General features: G+C 53.4%; 7 protein-coding genes across 7 annotated transcripts; 5 read left to right on the top strand and 2 right to left on the bottom strand.

Moving 5' to 3' along the window:
- The first annotated feature begins 537 nt into the window (after positions 1–537).
- Positions 538–4,403, top strand: BDQ94DRAFT_125412 (uncharacterized protein). The gene is made up of 2 exons (XM_026763849.1): positions 538–1,324; positions 1,402–4,403. Exons 1-2 carry the CDS (start codon positions 735–737, stop codon positions 4,265–4,267), a joined length of 3,456 nt encoding a protein of 1,151 aa, XP_026628806.1. The 5' UTR covers positions 538–734; the 3' UTR covers positions 4,268–4,403.
- A 735-nt stretch (positions 4,404–5,138) lies between these two features.
- Positions 5,139–8,049, top strand: BDQ94DRAFT_139246 (phosphatidylinositol-3-phosphate-binding ubiquitin-protein ligase). The gene is made up of 2 exons (XM_026765394.1): positions 5,139–6,803; positions 6,858–8,049. The coding sequence occupies exons 1-2, from the start codon at positions 5,802–5,804 to the stop codon at positions 7,509–7,511; spliced, it is 1,656 nt and encodes a 551-aa protein (XP_026628805.1). The 5' UTR covers positions 5,139–5,801; the 3' UTR covers positions 7,512–8,049.
- Positions 8,050–8,516: 467 nt separating this feature from the next.
- BDQ94DRAFT_139245 (putative C6 transcription factor (War1)) lies at positions 8,517–11,931 on the top strand. The gene is made up of 4 exons (XM_026765393.1): positions 8,517–10,103; positions 10,154–10,437; positions 10,496–11,019; positions 11,103–11,931. Exons 1-4 carry the CDS (start codon positions 8,695–8,697, stop codon positions 11,748–11,750), a joined length of 2,865 nt encoding a protein of 954 aa, XP_026628804.1. The 5' UTR covers positions 8,517–8,694; the 3' UTR covers positions 11,751–11,931.
- Positions 11,932–12,126: 195 nt separating this feature from the next.
- On the bottom strand, positions 12,127–14,612 carry BDQ94DRAFT_157964 (uncharacterized protein; the record flags this gene model as incomplete). Its single annotated transcript, XM_026768843.1, has 9 exons — positions 12,127–12,334; positions 12,512–12,644; positions 12,723–12,822; positions 12,877–12,980; positions 13,036–13,494; positions 13,556–13,823; positions 13,886–14,196; positions 14,254–14,476; positions 14,571–14,612. The coding sequence occupies 9 exons, from the start codon at positions 14,610–14,612 to the stop codon at positions 12,127–12,129; spliced, it is 1,848 nt and encodes a 615-aa protein (XP_026628803.1).
- A 655-nt stretch (positions 14,613–15,267) lies between these two features.
- BDQ94DRAFT_157963 (uncharacterized protein) lies at positions 15,268–15,842 on the top strand (the record flags this gene model as incomplete). The annotated part of the gene is made up of 2 exons (XM_026768842.1): positions 15,268–15,501; positions 15,705–15,842. 2 exons carry the CDS (start codon positions 15,268–15,270, stop codon positions 15,840–15,842), a joined length of 372 nt encoding a protein of 123 aa, XP_026628802.1.
- A 961-nt stretch (positions 15,843–16,803) lies between these two features.
- On the top strand, positions 16,804–19,556 carry BDQ94DRAFT_139225 (putative MFS transporter Fmp42). Its single transcript, XM_026765392.1, has 4 exons — positions 16,804–17,107; positions 17,173–17,567; positions 17,620–17,782; positions 17,842–19,556. Exons 2-4 carry the CDS (start codon positions 17,180–17,182, stop codon positions 19,319–19,321), a joined length of 2,031 nt encoding a protein of 676 aa, XP_026628801.1. The 5' UTR covers positions 16,804–17,107; positions 17,173–17,179; the 3' UTR covers positions 19,322–19,556.
- A 473-nt stretch (positions 19,557–20,029) lies between these two features.
- BDQ94DRAFT_157961 (uncharacterized protein) lies at positions 20,030–22,129 on the bottom strand (the record flags this gene model as incomplete). Its single annotated transcript, XM_026768841.1, has 3 exons — positions 20,030–20,768; positions 20,830–21,337; positions 21,406–22,129. The coding sequence occupies 3 exons, from the start codon at positions 22,127–22,129 to the stop codon at positions 20,030–20,032; spliced, it is 1,971 nt and encodes a 656-aa protein (XP_026628800.1).
- Between the last annotated feature and the right edge of the window lie 123 nt (positions 22,130–22,252).

Here is a 22,252-nt window from a genome sequence, read left to right as displayed (position 1 = left end):
CCCCGGCTGCCAGAGAGCAAAGAGAACAAACATGACGGCGCAGGCAGTCAGTCAGCCAGCAAGCAAGCAAAGCCCACCCCCCCGTTAATGGTGGATGCATCGATGGGCCTTTTCGCTCAGCCCGAGTTGGGGGGCCTCGCATACCAATCATGCCAACTTTTTTTTTCTTTCTTTTTTCTTTTACTATCTTAATTTTTTTTTAACCCTTTTTCCTTCTTCCCTTTTGCCTTGTCGCAGATTCACAAGCGTGGTGCTTTCTTTTTTTCCTTGCACAAAGTCTAAACTGCCCATCGTATCGGGCTTCCCACTCGTTCTCACTCCACTAACCAACTGCTGCTGACTTCCCGTGTTTACTACCTCACCTTCCGAGCCTGGCTATTCCCCTCCCCGCCAACCCCCGAAGTGATGGTGCGCATCCCCTACATCACCAACCTGGGGGAGATCGAGGAGTAATCCACTCCTGTTCTCGGATAGCCCATCATCCACAAGCCACCCTGCCATTTCCCTTAATCCAGCTTGCCCTTCCCTCGCCGGACTCGCCCGTTTTTTATCCTACCTGCCGTCCGTTCATTCGTTGGAACTCGACTGGGAAACGTCACTCGCTATACTGGGAGCCTGGTCAGGTACCTGAGGTCCTGGGGTTATTGGCATTCTCCGATACCGCTTGGACAACGTGGATTGACTCATTTACGGGGGGACTGACCTCCCCGAGGAGGTCATCCCGTTCGCTGTCGATGGCCGAAATGTCTGTACGTCGCGACGCGAGATGGCACCATGATGCGGGTTCAGCTGTTGCCCCTAGAAGACAGGATATCCAAGGTCTTGGGCCCGCGCAGGATCAGCAAACGACGCGGCGATGGCGATGGCGCAGAGATCGATCATGGGTCCGTGGTGTTAGCTTGATGTTGGTTGTGCTGTTGATATCTTGGATACCTCCTGCCTCTGCGGTATTGCTGGACTTCGAGAACTGTCTGGATGCCGCCGTGATTCAATCAGATCCACGACAGCTGCAGTTCGTCCCGTTCGACGTGTCCGTTGTCTTCAACCAGCACGACTCCCTTCATCCTCTGAACATATCGGTGTATGGAAACGTCTCGGGAACTGCGAACGGGGAGTCTTATCCATCGCCGGATGACCCCCAGTGGTCCAACCCGAATGACACTGTCGGAAAGATCGTGGATTTGGATACCGCCAACAACAAATACTCAACCCTTCTGTCGTCAATCGACGTTCTGAGCTTTTCTCCTTACCATGAACCGACAAGATTTTGCGACTCGGTCTTCCAGGGGTCTTGCCCCCTGGGCCCCGTTTTCTACGTCAACTCGTGAGGCACTCCCCTTTTGTTCGACGCTGTTTCACTCTGGTCTTGCGCACTGGCTAACAAATACCCTCGCTGTATAGGTCGGACTTGTCCGCTTTGCGTGCCTTTTCGATTGAACACGATATGCTTTCCTCATACTACTTTTCGACCTTGTCGTCAAGGCTCGTGATCAAGTCTGGCGACGCTGCTGCCACGCAGCTCGGTTGTATATCCGTCGCAATCACCCCAGATCTTGGGTCGTCTCTGAAAAGCACCTTGTCTTATATCCCCCTCGTTATTCTTGTCCTGGTCGGAATTGCCACGGTAACGGCAGCAATTTATAGCCCATGGGGCACCACGGACCCCTTCCACTGGACCAGTAATTACGGTCGTGACGAAGATGTGCTCCGTTTAGTTACGCCTGGGTTTGGAGACTGTCTACAGTACATCCAGTTTGCAGTGTTGACCGGCTCCTTGACCCTTAACTACCCTGGCTTCTATCAGCCTGTGATCAGCCGGGTTGCTTGGTCCGTACTCATGTTCAATCAGAGTTTCCTGGACCCTGGAAACGAGCAAAACCCCGTCAAGGATGGTGTCTATGCCGTCAATGCTACCTACGGATTGGACAGAATGGATCAGTATGTCGGCATGCCTGCAGCGCGTGATATTTGGCCCGGGATGATGGTTTGGCTACTAGTCATCTTAGTCGCCGTCACACTATTTATTCAGGTGGTTTTCGGATTGCGTTCGATCTCTCGCAAGATCGCTAACAACCCGGAGGAGGACCTTCGATCTAAGAACATGCCTTTCACTGTTGGGAACATTGTCCGGGTCGTCTTCAATTTCCTACTGCTCCCCGTTATATCGATATCCTTCTTCCAGTTGGTTATTGCCAGCGAATCCCCGGCATATTCTGTCGCACTCGCAGTGGTGGTCATAGTGATACTGGCCGGCTTTTCCCTGTGGACAGTGCGGCTCATTGCGACTACTCGACCCAAGTCTTACCTTTTCGACGATCTTTCGACCGTACTTCTCTACGGCCCGCTTTACAACACTTTCTGTGACGATGCAGCTGCCTTCGCTTTGGTGCCAATATTTTTGACATTCATTCGTGGTATTGCAATTGGGGCGCTACAGCCCTCCGGCATTGCTCAGATCGTGCTACTGGCCATCTGCGAGGTCGTGTCGATCTTGACCCTGATAGCCTTCAAACCGTTCCCGTCGCCAACCTCGATGAATCTCTACCATGCGTGCTTCTCCATCGTTCGATTCCTGACGATCTTGCTCAGCGTCGTTTTTGTTCCTTCCTTGCGCATCTCACAGGCCGCTCGAGGATGGATCGGCTATATTATTCTGTTCCTTCATGCGCTAGTAATGGTCTTCGGCTTCTTTTTGAACGCTTTGCAGACCCTTATCGAAGTCATTGCACGACTCGCAGGTGCGGGAGGTTACGAAGGAGGTGTTACTCGCGGTGGACTGGTTAAGGTTTTCGGTATGCGGCAACTATCACGGCGTGTGCCCAGACAAAGCGTTGCCACTCGTCAAAGCATGGGATCAGAAGCTGCCATGCTAGCGCACACCGATGACAGATTGTCATCCCAGTTCGACGGGTCGAGACCTCGCAGCCTTTCCGGAAGCTCAGCCATGCTTTTGAACCGTGCTGGTGCAAGTGAAGGGCGGGCTAGCGCAATCTTTGACTCAGGCAGTGCGCACGGTGGAAACCACAGTCGGGCAAACAGTAGCGGTTTCTTTACGCCCTCAACGCCTGGTGGCTTTGCTGCCGGGTACCATACCCCAGGAAGTAACTCCCCGAAGAGCGGTCCCGTCTTTGCGATGCATCCGCATGACCCATACTATCGACCGCCGCGACCTCGCAAGAAGGTCATGGATATGGGGGCTGCCGGAGAGAAGGGTAGAGCATCGCGGCACACACACAGATCTTCAAGTTATGGAGAGATCGATGATGATATTATCGAAGGGCCGTCGGTCTCTGGGAGGGGCACGCCTACTCCCGCGTACATTCCGGCACCAAAAGATGACCTTGACCTTGATGATCCCCGGCAGTCACGTAAGGACTACGCGGTCCGTGAAGTCGACTTCTACTACCGAGTACGGGGACCGCCATTATCTCAGTCTGGCACTCGCAAGTTGAAGACTGGTCCAGCTGACCCCACGGGACCGGTTTCTTCTGCCACCGGCTTCTTCCGTAGTCTGTTCCGTGGGAAAACCAAGGAGAAAGGAAAAGGCTTCGAGGTCGTACGCAGCAGCAGGGCACCACCGCCTGGTCTCTTCCCTGAAAGTGAAGAGTTCCATGACCAACATGAACCCTACCGAGACGAACCTGACGAGCAGGCTGCCACCGAGCAGAACCGTGAGGCCTCGGAGAACAATGCTCAGTACAGCGACTCGGATGGTGAAGGAAACGAGCGGTCTACGGAGACGCAGACTGTTCTGCCCAAGGTAGAAACGGGCGGCGACATTGAGCTTCCGAGTCGCGCGGGTTCTCAGCATAGCTCCCAGTCGCCGTCTCGACCGGGTGCCGGACGCCAGGGCTCTGTACGTTCTTTGGCTCCGGAAGAGCCGGATTTGACGCAGAACCCCCTCTCTGTGGTGACGGATATGGCCGCCGTTCAAGCAATCGAACCCAGTCAAGGAGCAGAACCATCTGTTCACAATCCTGGTCAACTCCATCCCTCAGCCTCAGTCACCAGTCGGTTACCGTTCAGTGCTAGTAGTTCGGCCTCCCGAGATCGCAATTTTTCCATTGCCTCCACGACCGCATCTACCACTTCAAGTCGTCGGGTGAATGATGGAAGTAATCGTGTTGAGCGTCCATCTAGTATGGGTTACGTTGCACAGTACCGCACTCAGGATAATATTCACGAAGCCAGTCCGGACGAGCCATCGTTTGCGGGCAGCGCCGCCGAACTGGTGGATGAAGCGCATCACCACGACGAGGCACACTGAAGGCGGCCTTGTCAGTCTCATCGCATCAGCGAAATTATTTCCCAGATGGCAATGCTGTGGAGATGACGAATTTCTTTTCCCAATTGTGTCGTCAACAAAAGGATTATGTGCAAGGAGTTTGTGATATATGGGTTTGGATTTCCGTTAAATAAGCAACCGGATCCTGCAGCATTCTGCTGGCCAGCGTGTGTCTTTTTTATTTTATTTTTTTTTTCTTTTTCTCCTTGTTATCATTCTTGTATCCATCTTTGTCTCATATCCACCTCTTCTGTCTAAACCTCTCCTGCTCTTGCATCGTGGCCCGAGTTACCGCAGCCACGGTTTCGACCCCCGTTTCCCCTTGCAACCCGGCCAATCAGGCATGGGTACGGCCTTTTTGTGTTCTGCAATCCCAGCGTCGCATATTGTATAGGTTGGCGGTTTCTTTTCGTGTATGGACTGTTAGGAAATAATTTCATTTAACTATAGTGAACGGAGATTGGAGGATAGGCGTTTACAATGGTGCTGATAATGCTACATAGCAACTCTGCTATTGAAATATTTACACCCATACCAAGCGGATAGAGCGATTGTAGCCCATTGTCACATACTAAGTACGAAGCTGAAAGATAAGTGTGAGACATGTGAAATCATCGAGCACCGGCCTATCTCTGAAGAGAGGACATCGATCCCCCGGTGGCTGATCCCCCGGTGGCCTGACAGTCAGAGCTGGCAGATCCACCAGATCAGTGGTCCGTATGCATTGTGTCCCTAGATTCTCCGAGACTTGACCAAAAACACTGATAGTAATTTTCCCCGACGGAACTGGCTAGTCTGGACATCCGTAATTGGAGTCATTGGTGTGAGCCTCATGGTTGACGATAAAAGAGGTACACACACACACACACACACACACACACACACAGACAAAGAGCAGCAGAAGCTCACCTTCCGGACCGCCATTTTGCCCCGCGGCCAATCCTCGGCTTGTTGAACGTCAGCCAGCGGTAAAGCGCCTGATCATCACGCCCTCACACACACTCTTGCGGCTCGAAGTCTCTTGTCCTCATCGCAGCCGCGTTGGTCATCCCTTTCCTGACCAAATTATCGTCAGCAGGGAGGAACTGGTGCTGGTGTTTTCGGGGCGCGTGCTTCTCCTTCCAGCGCCCGAGTCACGAGACCCCCTCCTGGCCGAAGATTTGCCTTCGACGCCCAAAAGTCCGAAAGGTCGATTGATTCCCTTTTCTTTTTTTTCGCCTTTGCATCCACTGTCTATCTGTTTTATGCTCTCTCCAATTCTCCCTTCTCCTCCTTTTCTTCTTTCCAGGAAGACTGCACCCTAGCATCAGTCCTCCCCCGTCATCCACGCCTGCTACACGCTACCCGGAAACGCGGTTCTGCCTTAATCCCTCCCCCAATCCTGGCCTCGTCGCGCCACTCAGTCAATGACGGTCCGTCGTCCAAACGGCGGAGATTAGTCTCCTCTGCAGCGTTCGGCAGACAGTCAGCATCTTCATCAGCGACCTTCTCTACGCCTGCTCCTTTCCCTCAGTTCATGTCGTCCTTGTCGAGTCCGGCGTCTTCCAGATCTGCTTCATCTACCACTGCCGCCGCCGCCGCTTTCGCCGCCCCACCGCCTTCTGCTGGTCTCAAGCCTCATGCGAGCTCGGAGCATTTACGGACAAGTGAGGCCGGTCCTGCACTAGATAGACGCACTGAGAGACGGCGATCCACTCTCAGCGGGTCGGATCGTAAGCGACGGATAGTCAGTCTGGAGGCGGATGCGTGGTCGAGGCGTGCAGTTCCCGAACCGTTGACGGAAGCCGGGCCGAGCAGCAGTCGAGCAGCAGCGATGGATAGCAGGTCTATCCCCCGGTTTTCCGCCTTCCAGGCACAGACGCCTCAGGATCCTCCTTCGTCCTATGCCAATCCCATCGATCTAACATCACCGCCGCCAGCGCAGTCCCGGCCGCAGGGTACATCCGGCTCAACCGATAACTATCGACGGGGATCGGGGTCACGTACGGGTACTGGTGATTACGTGGAGTATACACGGCCGCAATGGCAGCCTGATGCGGAGGTGACGAAATGTCCCATCTGCGGGACAACTTTCAGCTTTTGGTACAGGAAGCATCACTGCCGTAAATGTGGCCGGGTCGTGTGTGCGTCATGTTCCCCCCACCGGATTACCATTCCCCGACAGTTCATCGTGCGCGACCCCAGTCGTTCTTATGCATCCTCCTCTTTGATCCCCCCGCGCGCGGCTCCGATTGTTGATTTGGAAGGTGACGACGCCGCCATGTCCCCAACTGCCCTCAATCCGGCCCTGGGAGGCGGGGAGGAGGTGCGGCTGTGTAACCCCTGCGTCCCAGATCCCAACCCAGAACCGCCTCGTGGGTTTGCGACTGTTCGAAGCCGCGGGGAAGCAGAATCGCGCTCAGGCATAGGGCAGGGGGGCTACGCTACTTCCTTCAATCCATCTGGACATCGATCTTATCATTCCATGTCATCGCCCGCTAATCAGCATCCGCATAATGGAGGCCTGGTGAGTCTCAATGTATGCCTTCTCGGAATGATCTTTTTCCCAACTTACTAACAAGATTACCTGCAGTCAGGTACGTTTCCCTCACGGCCCGGACGACGGACCGTAGGCTCAAGCGATTATACGACGTTTGGTGGATTGGGCGGCGCCTTTGCTCCACGGCTGCAGGAACGGCCCAGGCCCATTGACTACGGATCATTGTCTAGTTCCCGCTTCCATCCTGTCTCAATGGGTTCTGGTGCGTCCTCTCGACCACTCCCGTATCCAGCGGGAGGAAGTGCCAGTTCATTGCCCGTGTCTTCGACAGCCCGATCTTCGTCCCTCGGGGTAGCGCCGTGGCGTCGGCCTCACGTTGAAGAGCGCGATCTCTGTCCGATTTGTGACCAAGAGCTTCCACCTTTGGGTAACAATGGGGACGAGGCTGGTCGGGAGGCACATATCCGCGACTGTATTGAAAGCCATGGTCGACAGGGTCGTTCGTCTCCGCAGAGCGGCAGCCCAGCGGCGTCCTCACCCGTTCCAGTTCGTCTGGTCGTATTCAAGGCGACGGAGAAGGATTGTGTGGGACAGGACGGAGGGCTACAGGAGTGTACCATCTGCATGGAGGAATACGAGGTTGGCCAGTCGCTGGTGCGGCTGGAGTGTCTCTGCAAATTCCACAAGCGATGCATCGTTGAATGGTTTGAGCGGAAGAAGGAGTGCCCGGTGCATAAAGTCTCCTGAATGAGCCCGATGTCTTGTTGTTGTTTTCTTCGTTTCATAGCGAGCCTTGTTTGTACTGTGCAGGTTTTGTTGCGGCTGGATCTCCGCCTTCGTCTTGTCGGTCCGATGGTGACTTTGTTTTTGGTGAGGCAAATGTTCTTTCCGGGCACCATTTTGCTGAGCCGGCGTCCTGGCCCTGTTTTCCCTCCTTTTTTTGTGCAGCTGATGAGCAGCCGGGGGTGCTTATGCTTGCTTGAAGAGAGTTATGAGTGTCTCTGTTTGGTGTTCTTTATCTCCCCCTCATACTTTATGCAACCGTTCGGCGTGTGAGTGCAATTATTGTTGGCCATTTAGTTAGAGCGACTACTGTTTCCACAGGACATTGGACATTTACGAATGCTACACCTCTTACATACTCATTGATCCGATAAGTGAGGGATGGTAATGGATAGAAAAGGGGAATTGGGATGGCATTTGGTGCACACGTAAGCAGCGATAGGAACGGCAGCCTGAGTGAAATCCATCTCAAGACTAGAGAATTATAGGAATTCCGTCGAAGAAAAAAATCCGATCTCCATGACTGCTACCAGCAATAAAAATGGACGATGTTTATGGTATTTCTATATAGTTATATCTGAAGTCTGGCGGCAAATTGGGCTCAGTCGCAGTCACCAGAAATCGCAGGCGACAGAAGCCGCCCCTCCACTTGAGGCTCCTTCGCTCGACTTTCGCGTCTCCGCGTTTCTCTCTTCTCTTTTTCTTCTTTGTCATCTCTTTCTTCTCGCACAAAGTGTCGCATCAAACCCGACAGCAGAGCTCCGGTTTCATCAAACGTGGTTTCAGATATCTAATGCATCTTATCCAGCATCTCCTGGAGGCTCCTTATTAAGGCTTAAACACCCCCCCGCCGCCTGAGGCCTCCACGTCGGCTGTCGGTCACCGACCGTCCGGTTCTCCGACCTTCGCCCAACTGCAGCCTCCAAGCGAGTCTGGCGTCTTGCTTTCCACCCCCTCATCTTCTTTTCTCTCAAATTAAAATGTAAGCTTGATGTTCATTTCGGTCTCTTACTATCCCTTCTAGGAATAACGCGGCCAGGCGATCGGAACTCCTTGCCGGTCGTGATAAAATCCGTTGGCCATGGCGACCCTCCACCCGTCATCGTGCAACCCAGGCTGACATGCCATAACCCAGTCCCCGCAACCGATGGAGATCGATCCGCGTCTGCGTGCTGGCAGTGACAGCTCTCCTGCCGACGGCACCGCAGCCGGTCGTCCATATATCCCTCCCCCGGCCTCCTCCTCCAGACATCCCGACCCCAATGCCGCCGGTCCCTCCGCTCTTGCACGCAGCAGCAATTACCCCGAGCCACCGTCCCCTTACTCGCCCGCTGACCAGCTGCGATCCGCCGTCTCGTCTGCAAGTGGGCCCGGCTACTACGGCAGCGCCGCGCACTCCCAGTCGACGCCATCTATCTATCGAAGCGGGCCTGAACCTGGCTCTGTCCCCAGCACGTCCTCTCAACTCGACTCCGTCGATCCGAACGATCCGTATGCCGAATTACGACGTCCGCGCGCCTGCGAAGCTTGCCGACAACTCAAAGTCCGATGCGAGCCCGATCTCAGCCATCCCAATGGGACATGTAAACGGTGCGCCAAGGCCGGCAGAAATTGTATCGTGACCCTTCCCACGCGCAAGCGCCAGAAGAAAACCGACAGTCGCGTGGCGGAGCTGGAGAGAAAGATCGATGCCTTGACGGCAAGCTTGCAGGCCTCCCAGGGCCATGAAACCCACCCTCTTCCGCCGCCCGCGACTCTTGAGCCGCCACGCGAGGAGCATCCGGGAAGGCGCTGGCTGCCATCCGCAACGCATGTCTCTGCTAATGGATCGGTACCTCTGAAGTCACCATCCAGCACGGCGGGGAGCAAGCGGCAACACGGTGGGGAGATCAAAGAGACTGCTCCAGTGTCTTCTCGCACTTCGAGCCCATCCGACGACCAATCATTGTACAATAAGGCTATCAAACAATGGCGGGCTATGGGATACGGAGCGGAGCCACAACCCAAGGATACGGCCAGCGAGGGCGGGGGTGATCTGATTGACAGAGGCCTCGTGAGTGAGACACTGGCTGAGGAGGCATTCACCAAATATATAGACTATATGGCCACCCTTATACCTATGGTGGTGTTCCCACCGGGCACAACGATGGATGAGGTGCGGCAGAAGAAGCCGGTGCTGTTTCACGCTATAGTTGCGGCCGCGATCGGTACTATCCAACCACAGTTGCAGCTGTCCTTGCTGGATGATTTCTACAAAGTGCTTGCAGAACGAGTCGTGGTGAAAGGTGAAAAGTCTCTGGATCTAGTCCAGGCGATCTTGGTGTGCTGCAAGTGGTACTCGCCGCCAGACAACTTCGAGGAGGTAAAATTCTATCAGTTGTCCAACATTGCTGTCTCACTCGCGATGGATCTGGGTCTCAATCGGAAGGCGATCCCCAAGTCGAAGCCGTTCGCCCTAGTCAAGGAGCTTATCTCGAAGAAGTCATCTGTCGTCCTAGATCTGGATTCACCCGAGGCGAGACGGACTTGGCTTGCTTGTTACTTCCTCTCCGTGCAGTTCGTATCCCTTTATCAATGATGCCAAACCTATCGCTAACACTTCACAGGGTCGCCGTCTCTCTGAGGCGCGTGAATCTAGTCCGATGGCTGCCATATATGGACGAATGCGTGGAAATACTGGAGAAGTCACCAGACGCCTTACCATCCGACAAGGCCATGATCCAATGGGCAAAGCTAGCCCACATCCTCGAAGATATCGCCGTCCAGTTCACTACCGATGACGCCCCTACCGTATCATCCTTCTCAGACCCGAAATTCCTCTACACGCTCCGAGTCCTCGAAAGGCAACTCGAACAATGGCGTCGAGAAACTCCACCAGAGCACTATTCCCGTATGTTGATTCCTCTACCCCCAAACCTAGGTTAACCACCTACTAACCACAACCCCAGCCATCATGAAACAGGCCTATTGTATCCTCAACCTCTTCCTCCACGAAAATGCCATGCACGTAGAATTCCACAGAGACGATTCCAAATCCGCCAACGACGATCTCGCCAGCCCCACTAGCCCAGCTCACATCAACGCCCTAAGCACCTGCCTCACCTCCATCCACGACGCCATCGACGTCCTCTGCTCCATCGAAACGAAAGACCTAGTCCTAGCCCCGACCATCGCTCTGGCCCGAACGTCCTTCGCCATCGTCGCTCTCATCAAGATCTACTCCATCGTCTCGAGCCCAGACACCCGTATGGCCCAAGTCATCGACCTCAGCAGCCTGAAGACAGAATACTACCTGGACAAAGTCATCCGCCATTACACCAAAGCCGGCGAATCCCCGGGCGGTCGCACCCCTGCTAAATTCAGCGTCGTCTTGACTCTACTCCGGAACTGGTTCATGAAACGCAAAGACCAGGGACCTGTCCTCAAAGACGCGTTGTCGCTGTTTAAGTGCTCTGATGAAGATAGACTTCAGGTTCGTTTACCCCATCACCCTCCAACCCATCCATCCATCCATCCATCCATCCATCAATTATCACACCACTAACTATAATCCAGCAACCCCCCAAACAAGGCCAAGGTCAAGGCCAAACCCCCCTCCACCTCCTCAGCGAAGTCGCCATGGGCGACCCTCAATCCCGCTGTACAACCAACAACCCATCGCCGAACCAAACAACAGCAACAGCATCAACAACAACAACCAACAACAATAGACCCATCTACACGCCCAACACCGCAACACCCTCAACAAGTAGTTACCCCGACCTTCTCACAACCCAACCCCAACAGTCTACATCATCAGACCTGCCCGTCCCCCCTCACTCTCACCCTCACTCCCTGAACCCCAGTCCCACCACTGACTCCACCGCCGAACCACCTTCCACATCTTCAAACTGGGTCCAGTACCCCCCTCAACCTCGCCAATACTACTCTGCCTTTAGCCCCGGGTACCAAGATGTACAGGGATTCGGGGCTGATCCGGGTAGTGGAAGTAATGGGAATGGCATGGTGGTGACTCCAGGTGGTGCTGGTGCCAGTGTTAGTGGAGGAGGGGGAGGAGGGCATCCGATACAGGGATTATTTTTCCCCGAGTTGGGGGTGCAGATGGGGTTTGATCCCGAGAATCTCTACATGTTAGGGAATATGCTTGGAGATGAGATTCTCAATTTCCCATTTCAGGCGGATGGGGGGATGGGGTTTTATTAAGTTGAGGTGGGGTGTATTTCTCTAGGTGATTGGATATGGGAAGAGGGGGCGGATTTGTTTATATATGTTGATGATATCCCTCCTCTTCTTGGTTTATAAGTTTTTATCATGTGTATCTATACTATTGGAGTACAGGTCTGGGTATATTTATATACATAGGAAAGAGTCATGAAACTAAGCTACTTTTGTGTCCGTCCGCCGGTACATATGGGACTGATCGGATAAATGTTCCTCAAGTAGTGCTCCAAACTCGAGGATCGGCTCCCACATTAGACTTCCCCATCCTACTGGTAAATTAACAAACCCGTTCGCGTGCAGTACCCAGTCAAGAGGCTTGTCACCAGAGTCAGTGGGTACGCTCATGAGCCCCACTCACTCAGCACGCCATGGCGAATAAGCGAGATAGAATCCCAACAGCCTCCTCCCCGGTCCCACACGCTATTGTGATAAAGTGCGAAAGGAGCCAATTCCATTCGGCCGAGGCTGCATTAGCGAGGAAACAGTTGTCTTGCGGATCGGCGTGCCAGACTGCCAGTGTCTGCAAGCCGGCGTACTCCGGCACTGGCTGGGCCGGTCCCCACTTGCTGATCATGATTCGTAGCGAGCCATCGGATAAAGCAGAAACAGCGGTCAAGTGTGGTAGACCATTTGGAGTTTTGGTGGTGTTCAAGCAATTGTCGGTTGCCAAAAAGTGAATGATCATCACGACGCGGCTGAGAAGCAGCGCGGAATGATCTGATCAGCTGATCAACAGCATTCACCTGGCGGTCAAGTGCCACTCTTGGCTTAGCTTCTGGACCATATATGACCATGGCCAGCCATTCTCAGCTTCGGTCCTCCGGAGAAGATCCAGCAGACATGTCTGCGCTAGAGGGTCACGAATCCAAGAGCCGCCTGGTGGACCAATTTATCAGTTAGTGGGCTTCCATATCCAGCAGGTGGGCCGCAGCCAGGGCAGAAATCATTACTTACAGGCGCACAGTGCGTGACATGCCATGACGCGCAGAGATATCTCGTCATCAACCGACAGTGCTATTCCGAACAAAATACTCAGACTCCGCGTCATGTTTCCCTGAACAGCACAGGTTAGGCTCCCCACAGAAGGTTGCAGTCTGTAGCGGCGTACCTCGGTCATTTGGATATCTTGTGGACTAGGCGTTGAATAAAGGGCCTTGAGTTCCTGTTGCAGGATCAAGGCTTTGGCCATACAAATATGCTGTACTGCGATCGCTAGGAGGAACGTCAACGGCCAGGTCATCAATATTACCAAGGGTCTTTGACATACCATGGAGTGACTTTGTGAACCAGATTACGGGAAAAGGTCGGCCAACTCTTGGGTCCGCAGCGGAATAATGCAGTGGTCGAAAGCTATCCGGCTTCTCCAGATCCCAAGCATGGATCCTTCGTTTTAGTGTACTCCTACCCACAACTTCCATCTCCAGCGATGGATTTACCCCATAGCAGTGATTTATCGTCTCAGCAAGAAGCCAAATAGCCTTATGCGTCCAGTCTCGATCTTTCTGAGACGAGGCGTGCTGCCACAAGAGGTACAGTCTCTCCCCGAACGGACTCAATGTCAACCGCAGAGGCTTTTGATATGCCAAGGCAAATTGAATATCTTGCACCACAAAGACCCAAAACGAAGCTTCTGCGAGTCCGCCTGATGTAGCGCATTCGACTTGAGAGCTGATATAGACTGAGCCGGCCAGGAGATGCCGTTGTAGATCGTTCGATGGGCTATGAGCTGCTCGAGATATTAGAAAACTTTGCTATCGGACTCGAGGGTTTATCCAAGGGGCACACACAGGAAATCTGCTCAAAGAAGCGCAATATCACAGTAGATGCAAGAAGTATATCAATGCTGATCTCGATCTCTTTATTTTCCAGAACAGGCAAGAGTATCCCGATGCACCGCTCATGATATCCATCTGCGGTATTCGGGGGAATATTATGGTTTGTATGGGAGAGATGACGGGCTGCTATAGCCAAACATGCGTAGAGTAGAAGAGGATTCGTAGGTGCCCGTTCCACCACATCCAAAGAGAAATGTCTCTCATGATCGCAAACATCCAACTAGAAAGCGACGATTAGCCTTAATTCAACCGTATCGTTGATCGAAGAATGGGGTAAAGCACCCATGGGCCGAGCGTTTTTCGGAAGTGCCGAAGGAGGAACGCCTCATTGAAACTAGCGACCTTCTGTCGATCGCGGAGTTCATCAAATGCAAAAGGAAAATTGACTGGGTCCAGGCCCTGTGGTGGAAAGGCCTTGGAGGGAGTGCTGTCACTCGGGGACAATACAGGCTGGAGGGCATGCGACGACGTGGATGTTGCCGTGGAAGCTAGAGATCGACGCTTGAATGTGTCTTTCCGGGATGCTGATGGAGGGTTTACCGGAAGAACATGATAATCGGCCGCCGTACGATCCGTCTCGTCCTCGAAGGAGACTACAGAGCCGTCGTCAGTGCGGTGTCTCAAACCTTCGTTCTTGCAGAGGGACCAACCCTGCGCAGGCATCCCAACCCATATCTGATCGGGAGGGAACGCGAGGTCGCTTTCTCCGTAGCGGGGAGGGCCCTTTGGCCGCAGTGACGGATTTTGCCCGTGTCGAAAAGTGACCTCTTCCGTCTTTGTCGGTGCCGGGATACACTGCCGTCCCGATCGCTGGCATCGCAAGCACGAGGACCCCGTCTTGTCACCTAGAAGACCATGGTTAGAGGCGCTGAACTGGAAAATCGGCCATGCCCGTCCGATAAACCGGGCTTCTGCAGGGGGAAGCGAATTACATTTGAGATGGCGTTGACGACAGGTGAGACTGTACGTAGACAGTTGCATTAGCTTGGTCGAAAAGCAGCGGCCGCATGCCGCCCAAATGGCATCCCAACAGACTGGGCCAGGAAAGAAAGAAAGAAAGAGAGAAACAAGATTCGCACCAGGGGCCGCCAGGACTTACCACCCCCTCATCACGTTGTTGTCAGGTCGGTCCTCGACAGGCAGTCGCAACAGTAGCCATGGAGGGGCAGAGGCATCAACGGCAGGAAGCAGCCATTGATGTGCGAAAGATAAAGAGGAAGAGGCAGGAGAAAGGGGAGCCAGGCCGAGTCGATGTTGGACTACTCGGCTGCAGCTAAAAGCGACCGCCTCAGCGACGGTGATTAGGATGGGCAGAACAATGTTCAACGGTTAAATGCCCAATGGAGGATGGTTCATGCGGAGTGGAGCGCCGGCGTGATGGCCATGGAGCCCCCAGAGCAAATAAGGATTGGAGGGGCGAGAAAAAGGGAAAAAGAACCCTATACAGAAACGAGAACGGCTCGAGTCGATCTCTCCCTTAGCGTGAACACCAGACCCGACCTTTTTTTGCCAGTCCCTCCAGGTTTCAGCCTTTCAGGGGCCCAAACCGAACCCAAAACATGGCCGGCAAAACGGTTCCCCATCACACCCGAGAAATAAGCCAGCGCGCCCGTTTTTAATTTCCCTGGATACAATATGGGGAGAGTCTAGCCAGGGTTCGGGAAATGATGCCGCTGCTTCGATTGTCGCTACTTTTTCTCTCCGACAAAGCGCATGGTGATGGACACACACGCCCGCCTCTGATCACTGCCCGAAGCAGAAAATCCTCACGAGCTAAATGGGAAGTCCACCAGCGCCGGAACGTTTCGGTTCAAGCTAGCCTAGCGAGGAAGCAATGGACACTTTTTATTGCACCTTTCGTCAGGAGCTCCATCCAACTTTCAGCTACCAGCAACTATGTTTCTTGGAGCTTTGGGGGGAGGGGGAAAAAAAGTCTGCGAAGTGACGGACTTTTGGGATGTCAGCCGTGCATGGCCCCGGTGGGTTCCAGCTACCAACAACCAGCCACAGTGACCTTAGTATTGATCATCCTAGCCAGCCTGTGGGTTGTTAGTGAGCATCTTGGATACATCGCCATTGTCCTGTAATGACCATTCGACAGAGGCTTACTGCTAAGTCCCCCTACCCCTGCCACTCGACGGGTCTAGATTGTGACTGCCGGCGCCATTGGCGAGGGAACATGAAGCCCCCTGTTGACCCTATCTGTTGCTCACGCAGATCTTGGGCCTATGTCCATTGATTTCCCCCTTCAGCATTGCTGCTCTCCGGCGAATGGATTTGTTCGCATCACCAAGGTGAGGGGTGTGCCGCAGCTCCAGCCTCCGGATGGTCCGTGAACACTGTTTTCTCCGCTTGTATCTAGTGTGGTATGGTGGCCACTGCCAATCAGGAGGGCCGGAATATTTTCAGGGCAGAGTTACTAGGCGGGAAAAGCAAACGACAGCGCATCAGTCGAGCTGGGAGGCGTTCAGTGACTCGTCAACCCATCGAGCCAGTGGTCTGCCTGCGCAGGAATAGCATTGCAATTGCCCATTGTATTGTATGATGAATGGAAGATCTAGACGCAATAGTCTCCTGATGAAGAACCTCTCTCTGGTGGCACCACCGATCCAGCGGTGCTAAGTAGAACCCCATTTTGTGATGGTTTCTGGGATCCCGTGAGGACCTAGCACACGAGTATGCCGCTACTTAGATCCGGAGGAGGTTCAGACCAATGACATAGGATAGTCATACAACCTTTTGGCGCAGCTGCAGCCTTCAGGGAGACTGCGGAGGGTCTAAAGGCTTTGAGGGGGGACGCTTGTAGATCATAAAGCTACGTGAGCCAATTGACATCTGATAAGCTTTCCAAACAATTATATATTCGGGCACGAATCGGTCGGAGGAAAGTAAAAAGTGGGAGGAAGGGATAGATTAGTACTAATGGTAAACATGGAAAGAACCATGATCAGAGAAAATAAGATGAGCAGGGGAAAGTGAAGCCAAAAGGCAATAGAGTTTCCATTTCCATCCCTCAAAATTGGGGAACGAGAAGTAAGAGACAAACAAAGAGAAAAAGGAAGGAATGGGAGGCGTGACCGAAAACAGCAGGCGCGGGGAAAGCAGCAGTCAGGTGATTGCTGGCAGCGCATCGCCGCTTCTTCTTTGGGCGGCGCAGCACAGAAATCCCGGATCGGCGATGCATTCAATCACCGTCCGACGTTGACTCTTTCTGTGCGCCCAGATGCAATTGATCCTCCACTGCAGCAAGGGATCCTCGTTCCACGCTCTATCTGCCCTATCTACTACCCCATTCCACGTATCCTTTCGGCTCTTGAAGCTTCTCCGCCCCTCCTTTTTCTGATCGACGGGCCGAAAACGGGTCGGACTCCACAGCCAACCAGACATCGTCATAGCTTGTCCCTCGCGAATACCACCTCGCATATCTACTGCTACATACATACCATACTATATATATCTGGACGCTCGGCGGACCAGAATCACGGGGTAGGGGGATTGTCCGAGGTAACCCACTTGAAAAAACAGCAAGTCCCTGTCTCTAGCCATGCCTGACATCTCATTGCACACAGTAGAGAAATGTCTCTCAATCGCATCTCCTTCTTGGAGTCTTGGGAACAGAACCCTGCCGCATTCCGCCGTCAACCGAGACCAGAGGACTCTGAAGATGAAGATAGATATCATGACCTTCCGGAGCCTTCACTGTCATCATCCTTTCAATCAAACATTAGTAGTCGTCCAACCTTCCGAGATCGCCTGAACTTTAATCCTTATGCTGGGCCCGGTTGGAACGAGACCTTCGTGGATGAGTTCGATAGACCCTATAGAGGTTCCTCGCCCAGGCGCCCTCGGGCTGATGAAGCCGAACCTTTAGAACAACCCGAAGAAGATGACACATTGAGGCCACAGCAACCTGTGGGCTTAGAAACTACGGGAGCCTTTGAGGTTGGCCGTTCGAAACGAATCTGTAAGTTGTATGTCTCAGTGGTGAGCAATACGGACTCTGAACTTTTCCAAAGTGCAGGTTTGTATCGCAGTTGTATACTGCTTGTTCTCTGCAGGAATAGTCTTCGGATTTGCGGCAATCAAGCCCATATTCGTCAAAGAAGGAGTCTACCGCAACCTGTGCTCAAAGGACGAGCTCGATAGCGGCTCAGATGTATGCTATCGACAGGACATCCGGTGCGTCGGCTCAAATACGGATCTTTAACAGCACGTATTTGCTAACCGACTGCTTCCAGGCTGAATCTAATGTTTACGGTAGCCGCCGTTGCAACAAACGTGTCAGCATTGCCCGTAGGAGCCATACTAGACACCCATGGCCCCCGAGTATGTGGCATCATTGGCAGTATCTGTTTAACCGTGGGCAGCCTTCTGCTCGGGCTCGCACCCAAGCTTTCCTTTGATGCTTACTTACCAGGGTATCTCTTTCTATCCCTCGGGGGACCTTTCATCTTCGTCTCATCGTATCAACTGTCGAACACCTTCCCGACCCATTCTGGTCTTATCCTGTCCACCCTCACGGGTGCTTTCGACGCTTCCAGCGCACTCTTTCTCGTGTTTCGGCTGTTAAATGAGATGACCGAGGGCGCCTTCACTACATCGCGGTTTTTCCTTATCTATCTCATTGTACCGATCTTCATCTTGAGTGCTCAGCTAACGGTCATGCCCAAAACCTCCTACAAGACGGCAGGGGAGCTTGTCCAGCAGGCGGAAGAACAAATCGTAGCGGAGGCAGCTGACCGAGTAGATGAAGCTATTGGTGACCGTAACGAAGGAGAACGGCAGCGCAATGACCGCCGTCTTCAGCGGCAGACTGTTATCAATCAAATCGAGGACTTGCTACATGCACCTACGCCCGAGCAGGACCACCAGCCACAACTAGAAGAAGAACAGACCGAGTCTATCCCTCACACTGCTGGCGGCGTCTGGGGTGCCCTGCATGGCCGCTCAGCCTTGCAGCAAATTCGCACCCCATGGTTCGTGCTTATCACTCTCTTCACCGTCCTCCAAATGCTTCGAATCAACTACTTCGTCGCCACCATTCGTCAACAATACACCTATCTTCTACACTCGCTCGAGCGTGCCAAAGCTTTGAATTCCACTTTTGACGTCTTACTCCCTCTCGGCGGCCTGATATCCGTCCCCTTCACCGGAGCCATCCTCGACAATGCTAGTACCCCAGTCGTGCTTGGTATCCTCGTTATCACCGCTACGCTCATTGGCCTCCTTGGTTGCATCCCCAGCATCCTCGCCGGCTATGCCAATATCATCCTCTTCGTCATCTATCGCCCCTTCTACTATACATCCGTCTCTGACTACGCTTCCAAAGTCTTCGGCTTCCAAACCTTCGGCAAGGTATACGGCCTCATCATCTGTCTTGCAGGATTGGGAAACTTCGCTCAGACAGGCCTCGACACACTCGTCTTCCGAGTCTTCCATCGCAATCCCATTCCCGTCAACGCGATGCTTACAGGTTTAACGTTCCCCGTTGGCCTAGCTTTGGTCGCATACGTCTCATGGCAGACTAAAAAGCTAGCCGCCGCCAAGTTAGCCCAAGAAAATGTGACCGATGGAGCCAATGCTGAGAGTGGACTCGTGGCGGGCCACGATGACCAGGTGAATTCTCGGGACTGGTACGCGGATGAGAGGACACCGCTGCTGGGTGATAGTATTCGGGGGCGTCGATCTTCCTTTGCAGTTGGGGTTCCACCTTCTTGAAATGCCTTGCCTTGGTGAAAAGGTTTATTGCCTATACATTCCTTCCCTGTAGATAGATACATAGATAGTTGCAGCAACTTCTTGGATTATCATTGTTTGGATGGGATGGTTTATCTGCCTAGGGGCACAACTCACAAGTCTGTCTTTGGTCTCTCTCTCCTTTCCCAGTGTTTTTATATTCAGTATTATCCAATCCACCCCACTCCAGATCGACCATTCACGAATTAATAAAATGATGATGTTAATTCATTACTATATACTATATTCCTTTCTCAATTTCTCTTCCTTCCACCACCTGTATATACTCATAGCTACATACATCTTAAGTAAGATCTAATCTACTGAGTGTACTGAACTAGTAACCATCTGAAAAACACGCGACTCGCACAACGCACGCACGAACAACAACACAACACAACACAACACAACACCAAGCAGGTATCCGTTATCCCTGCCACACAACCTTCCCATTCCATCCCATTCCACTGCTTCTGCTGCTTCGTAACCTCGTAATTCATACTGATCTACCACACTTCCTCAGAGCGGGGTATAAAATATTAAAATATAGAATAAGAGAATGGAAAACAAAGGATAGACCACTGAATAAGGCCATGGGAAAGGAGTAAAGATAAATGTAAAAAGGTAAGAGAAATGGAAAGATAAAATTGAGATGGCACGTGGAGAGAGTATGTGTATGGGGGGTATAGTTCACTCCATTCTAACCATAGCCAGTTTCACTTCTGCCCAGAGATCGCTACCCGGTCGGTCGCAGGCACGATCAGACCAGACCATCAGACCGAGGAGTTTGCGGGCGTCGACCCAGGATCTAATGCCGTGGCTGGCGGCGGCTTGGCTGAGGACGTGGACGAACCAGGCGCGTTCAGGCCGGTCGTCGGCGGCGATGCCGCCGAGGACGAGGACCCAGAAGAGGGCGATGCGGGCTTGCGGGTGGCTCCAGGTGGAGGCGAGGTCGGAGATTTGGAGAACGTTTTGGATGAGCTTGGCGAGTTGGCCCAGGGGGGTGCTCTGGTAGGGGAGGGGGAAGACGACGCCGACGCCGTAGATGAGGGCCGCGAGACGACAGGCTTCGTAGATGATTTCGTGCGGCTTGTAGGCGGCAAACCCGTCGAGTTGGCTGGCCGCGGGGAGGGAGAGGAGGGTATATTGGGTGAGGTTGCGTTGATCGGAGATGAGGGAGTAGTCGGGGTTGACGAGGTGGGCTTTGATGTGCTCTTCGACGAGCCTCATGTAGAGATGCATGGCGTATAAGACTTCGACCATTTCTGCAGTGAGGCCGATGTCCCGGAGGGGAGCGTATCGGCGCTCTACATCAACGGTTGTGAAACCGAGCATTTTCTGCAGGCTGAAGTTTCGCCGCTCGTGGAAGAGCGGAATAAAAGTGAACACGGGTGGCATGAGGAAGGTGCTGCAGGTCACAATGTCGGAGCTAGAATTGAGGATTATAAGTTAGTATGGAAAGCGGGAATCTCGAGGGACTTCAGACTAACAAGGACAGAGTTGCAGCCAGCCCGGGCAGAGTCAGGTTCTCGATGCCTCCCCGTAACCGCACCATCTGCACCAGACCTTTGATATGAACCAGATTCGGCGGAAGGGCTCCATAGACGTCCAGCCACTGCAAACGTGGTAGCGGCGCATCGAACGGCAGAGTTCGATGAATGCCGCGTCCGTGGTCTTCTGCGACATTATGTGCCATGCAGATGACAGCGAGAATCACTGAATCGCACACCGCTCGACTGGGATTACTGACTTCTCGTGTAACGTTCTGGATGGTTTCCAGCTCACACCATTGCAGGATCCGTTGCTCTTCTGGCAGGAAGGATTCCCGTGAAATCCAGCCATTGAGCCACCGAAGGCGTTTGTGAGATAGAGAGCTGAACACGAAGGCGGTAAATAGAGTGCGGTCTTGTAAAGCGAGGGGTAACCAGCTGGTGCTGGCTGGTCGCGTCTCCTGACCGGGGGAGACGGGGGTCAGGCCGGGCCACAGGACATAGAGACCTACGGATACCGTATGTTAGTGCTCTGTGAAGAGAAATATAATGAAGGAACAAGAGATGAGCACGAACAGTATTCTTCTGTGGCCGCAATCTCCGTTCTCGCCAGATCCATTGGGTTCGTATGAAACGGATCGACGGCGACACAGCCAAAACTCTCAATAAACCCCATGGATGTAGCTGACGAGGGAGCCGGCACGCTGAAGGAATCGGAAGTTGTAGTCCTTTTCGTAGTTTCGCTGTGATCATAGGGTGTTTCATCGAGAGTTTGTTGCTGGAACTGCCAGACGGTATCGGGGGATAACTCCATTTCTTCCGGATCAAAGTGGAAATGCGACTCGCCTACCACCCCCGGTACCAAGGGCGGACAGTCAGCGAATCCATACTCTGGAGAAGGTGTGGAAGGATCCGATGAACTACGGCGAATAGGTGTCTCGGAGGGAGGACTGTGGTGTGAGGGGAAGGCCAGGGGAAGGGCGGAAGGCGTGAGAGCAGCGGGGGACGGAGAGCCGTTCGGAGGCGTTAATAAATGAAGGCCTGGGGCGGGCGGAACTGCGCCCTGAGGCGGAGACTGACTGGAGGCATCTGGGGACGAGGAAGACGACTGGGATTGATTGCTGTCGGGCGATTCTGGGCCGGACGAACGATCTTTGGTCTGGTCGGAGATCCATTTGCCCACATGGGCGCGGACCAGCCGCTGGATTTTGATCCGCTCCGTCTCAGATGCTGGGCGCGCATTGACGAAGTGAATGGCGTCCTTCTTCCGCCCAGCGGCGACACCCTTTGTAGACGCCATGAGAGGCTTTGTCTTCTTCTTTTTCTGCTTCGCTTTCTCCCACCGCTAAGGGTCATTGCCGATCAAGAGCACAGGATGCGACGAGGACGGTTGAGCACGGCAGACGGCCAGGGTAGCATTCTG

The sequence above is a fragment of the Aspergillus welwitschiae genome (genome assembly GCF_003344945.1).
Source record: "Aspergillus welwitschiae strain CBS 139.54b unplaced genomic scaffold BDQ94scaffold_8, whole genome shotgun sequence".
Taxonomy (NCBI): Eukaryota; Fungi; Ascomycota; class Eurotiomycetes; order Eurotiales; family Aspergillaceae; genus Aspergillus; species Aspergillus welwitschiae.
This window is presented reverse-complemented; position numbering and strand designations above follow the sequence as displayed.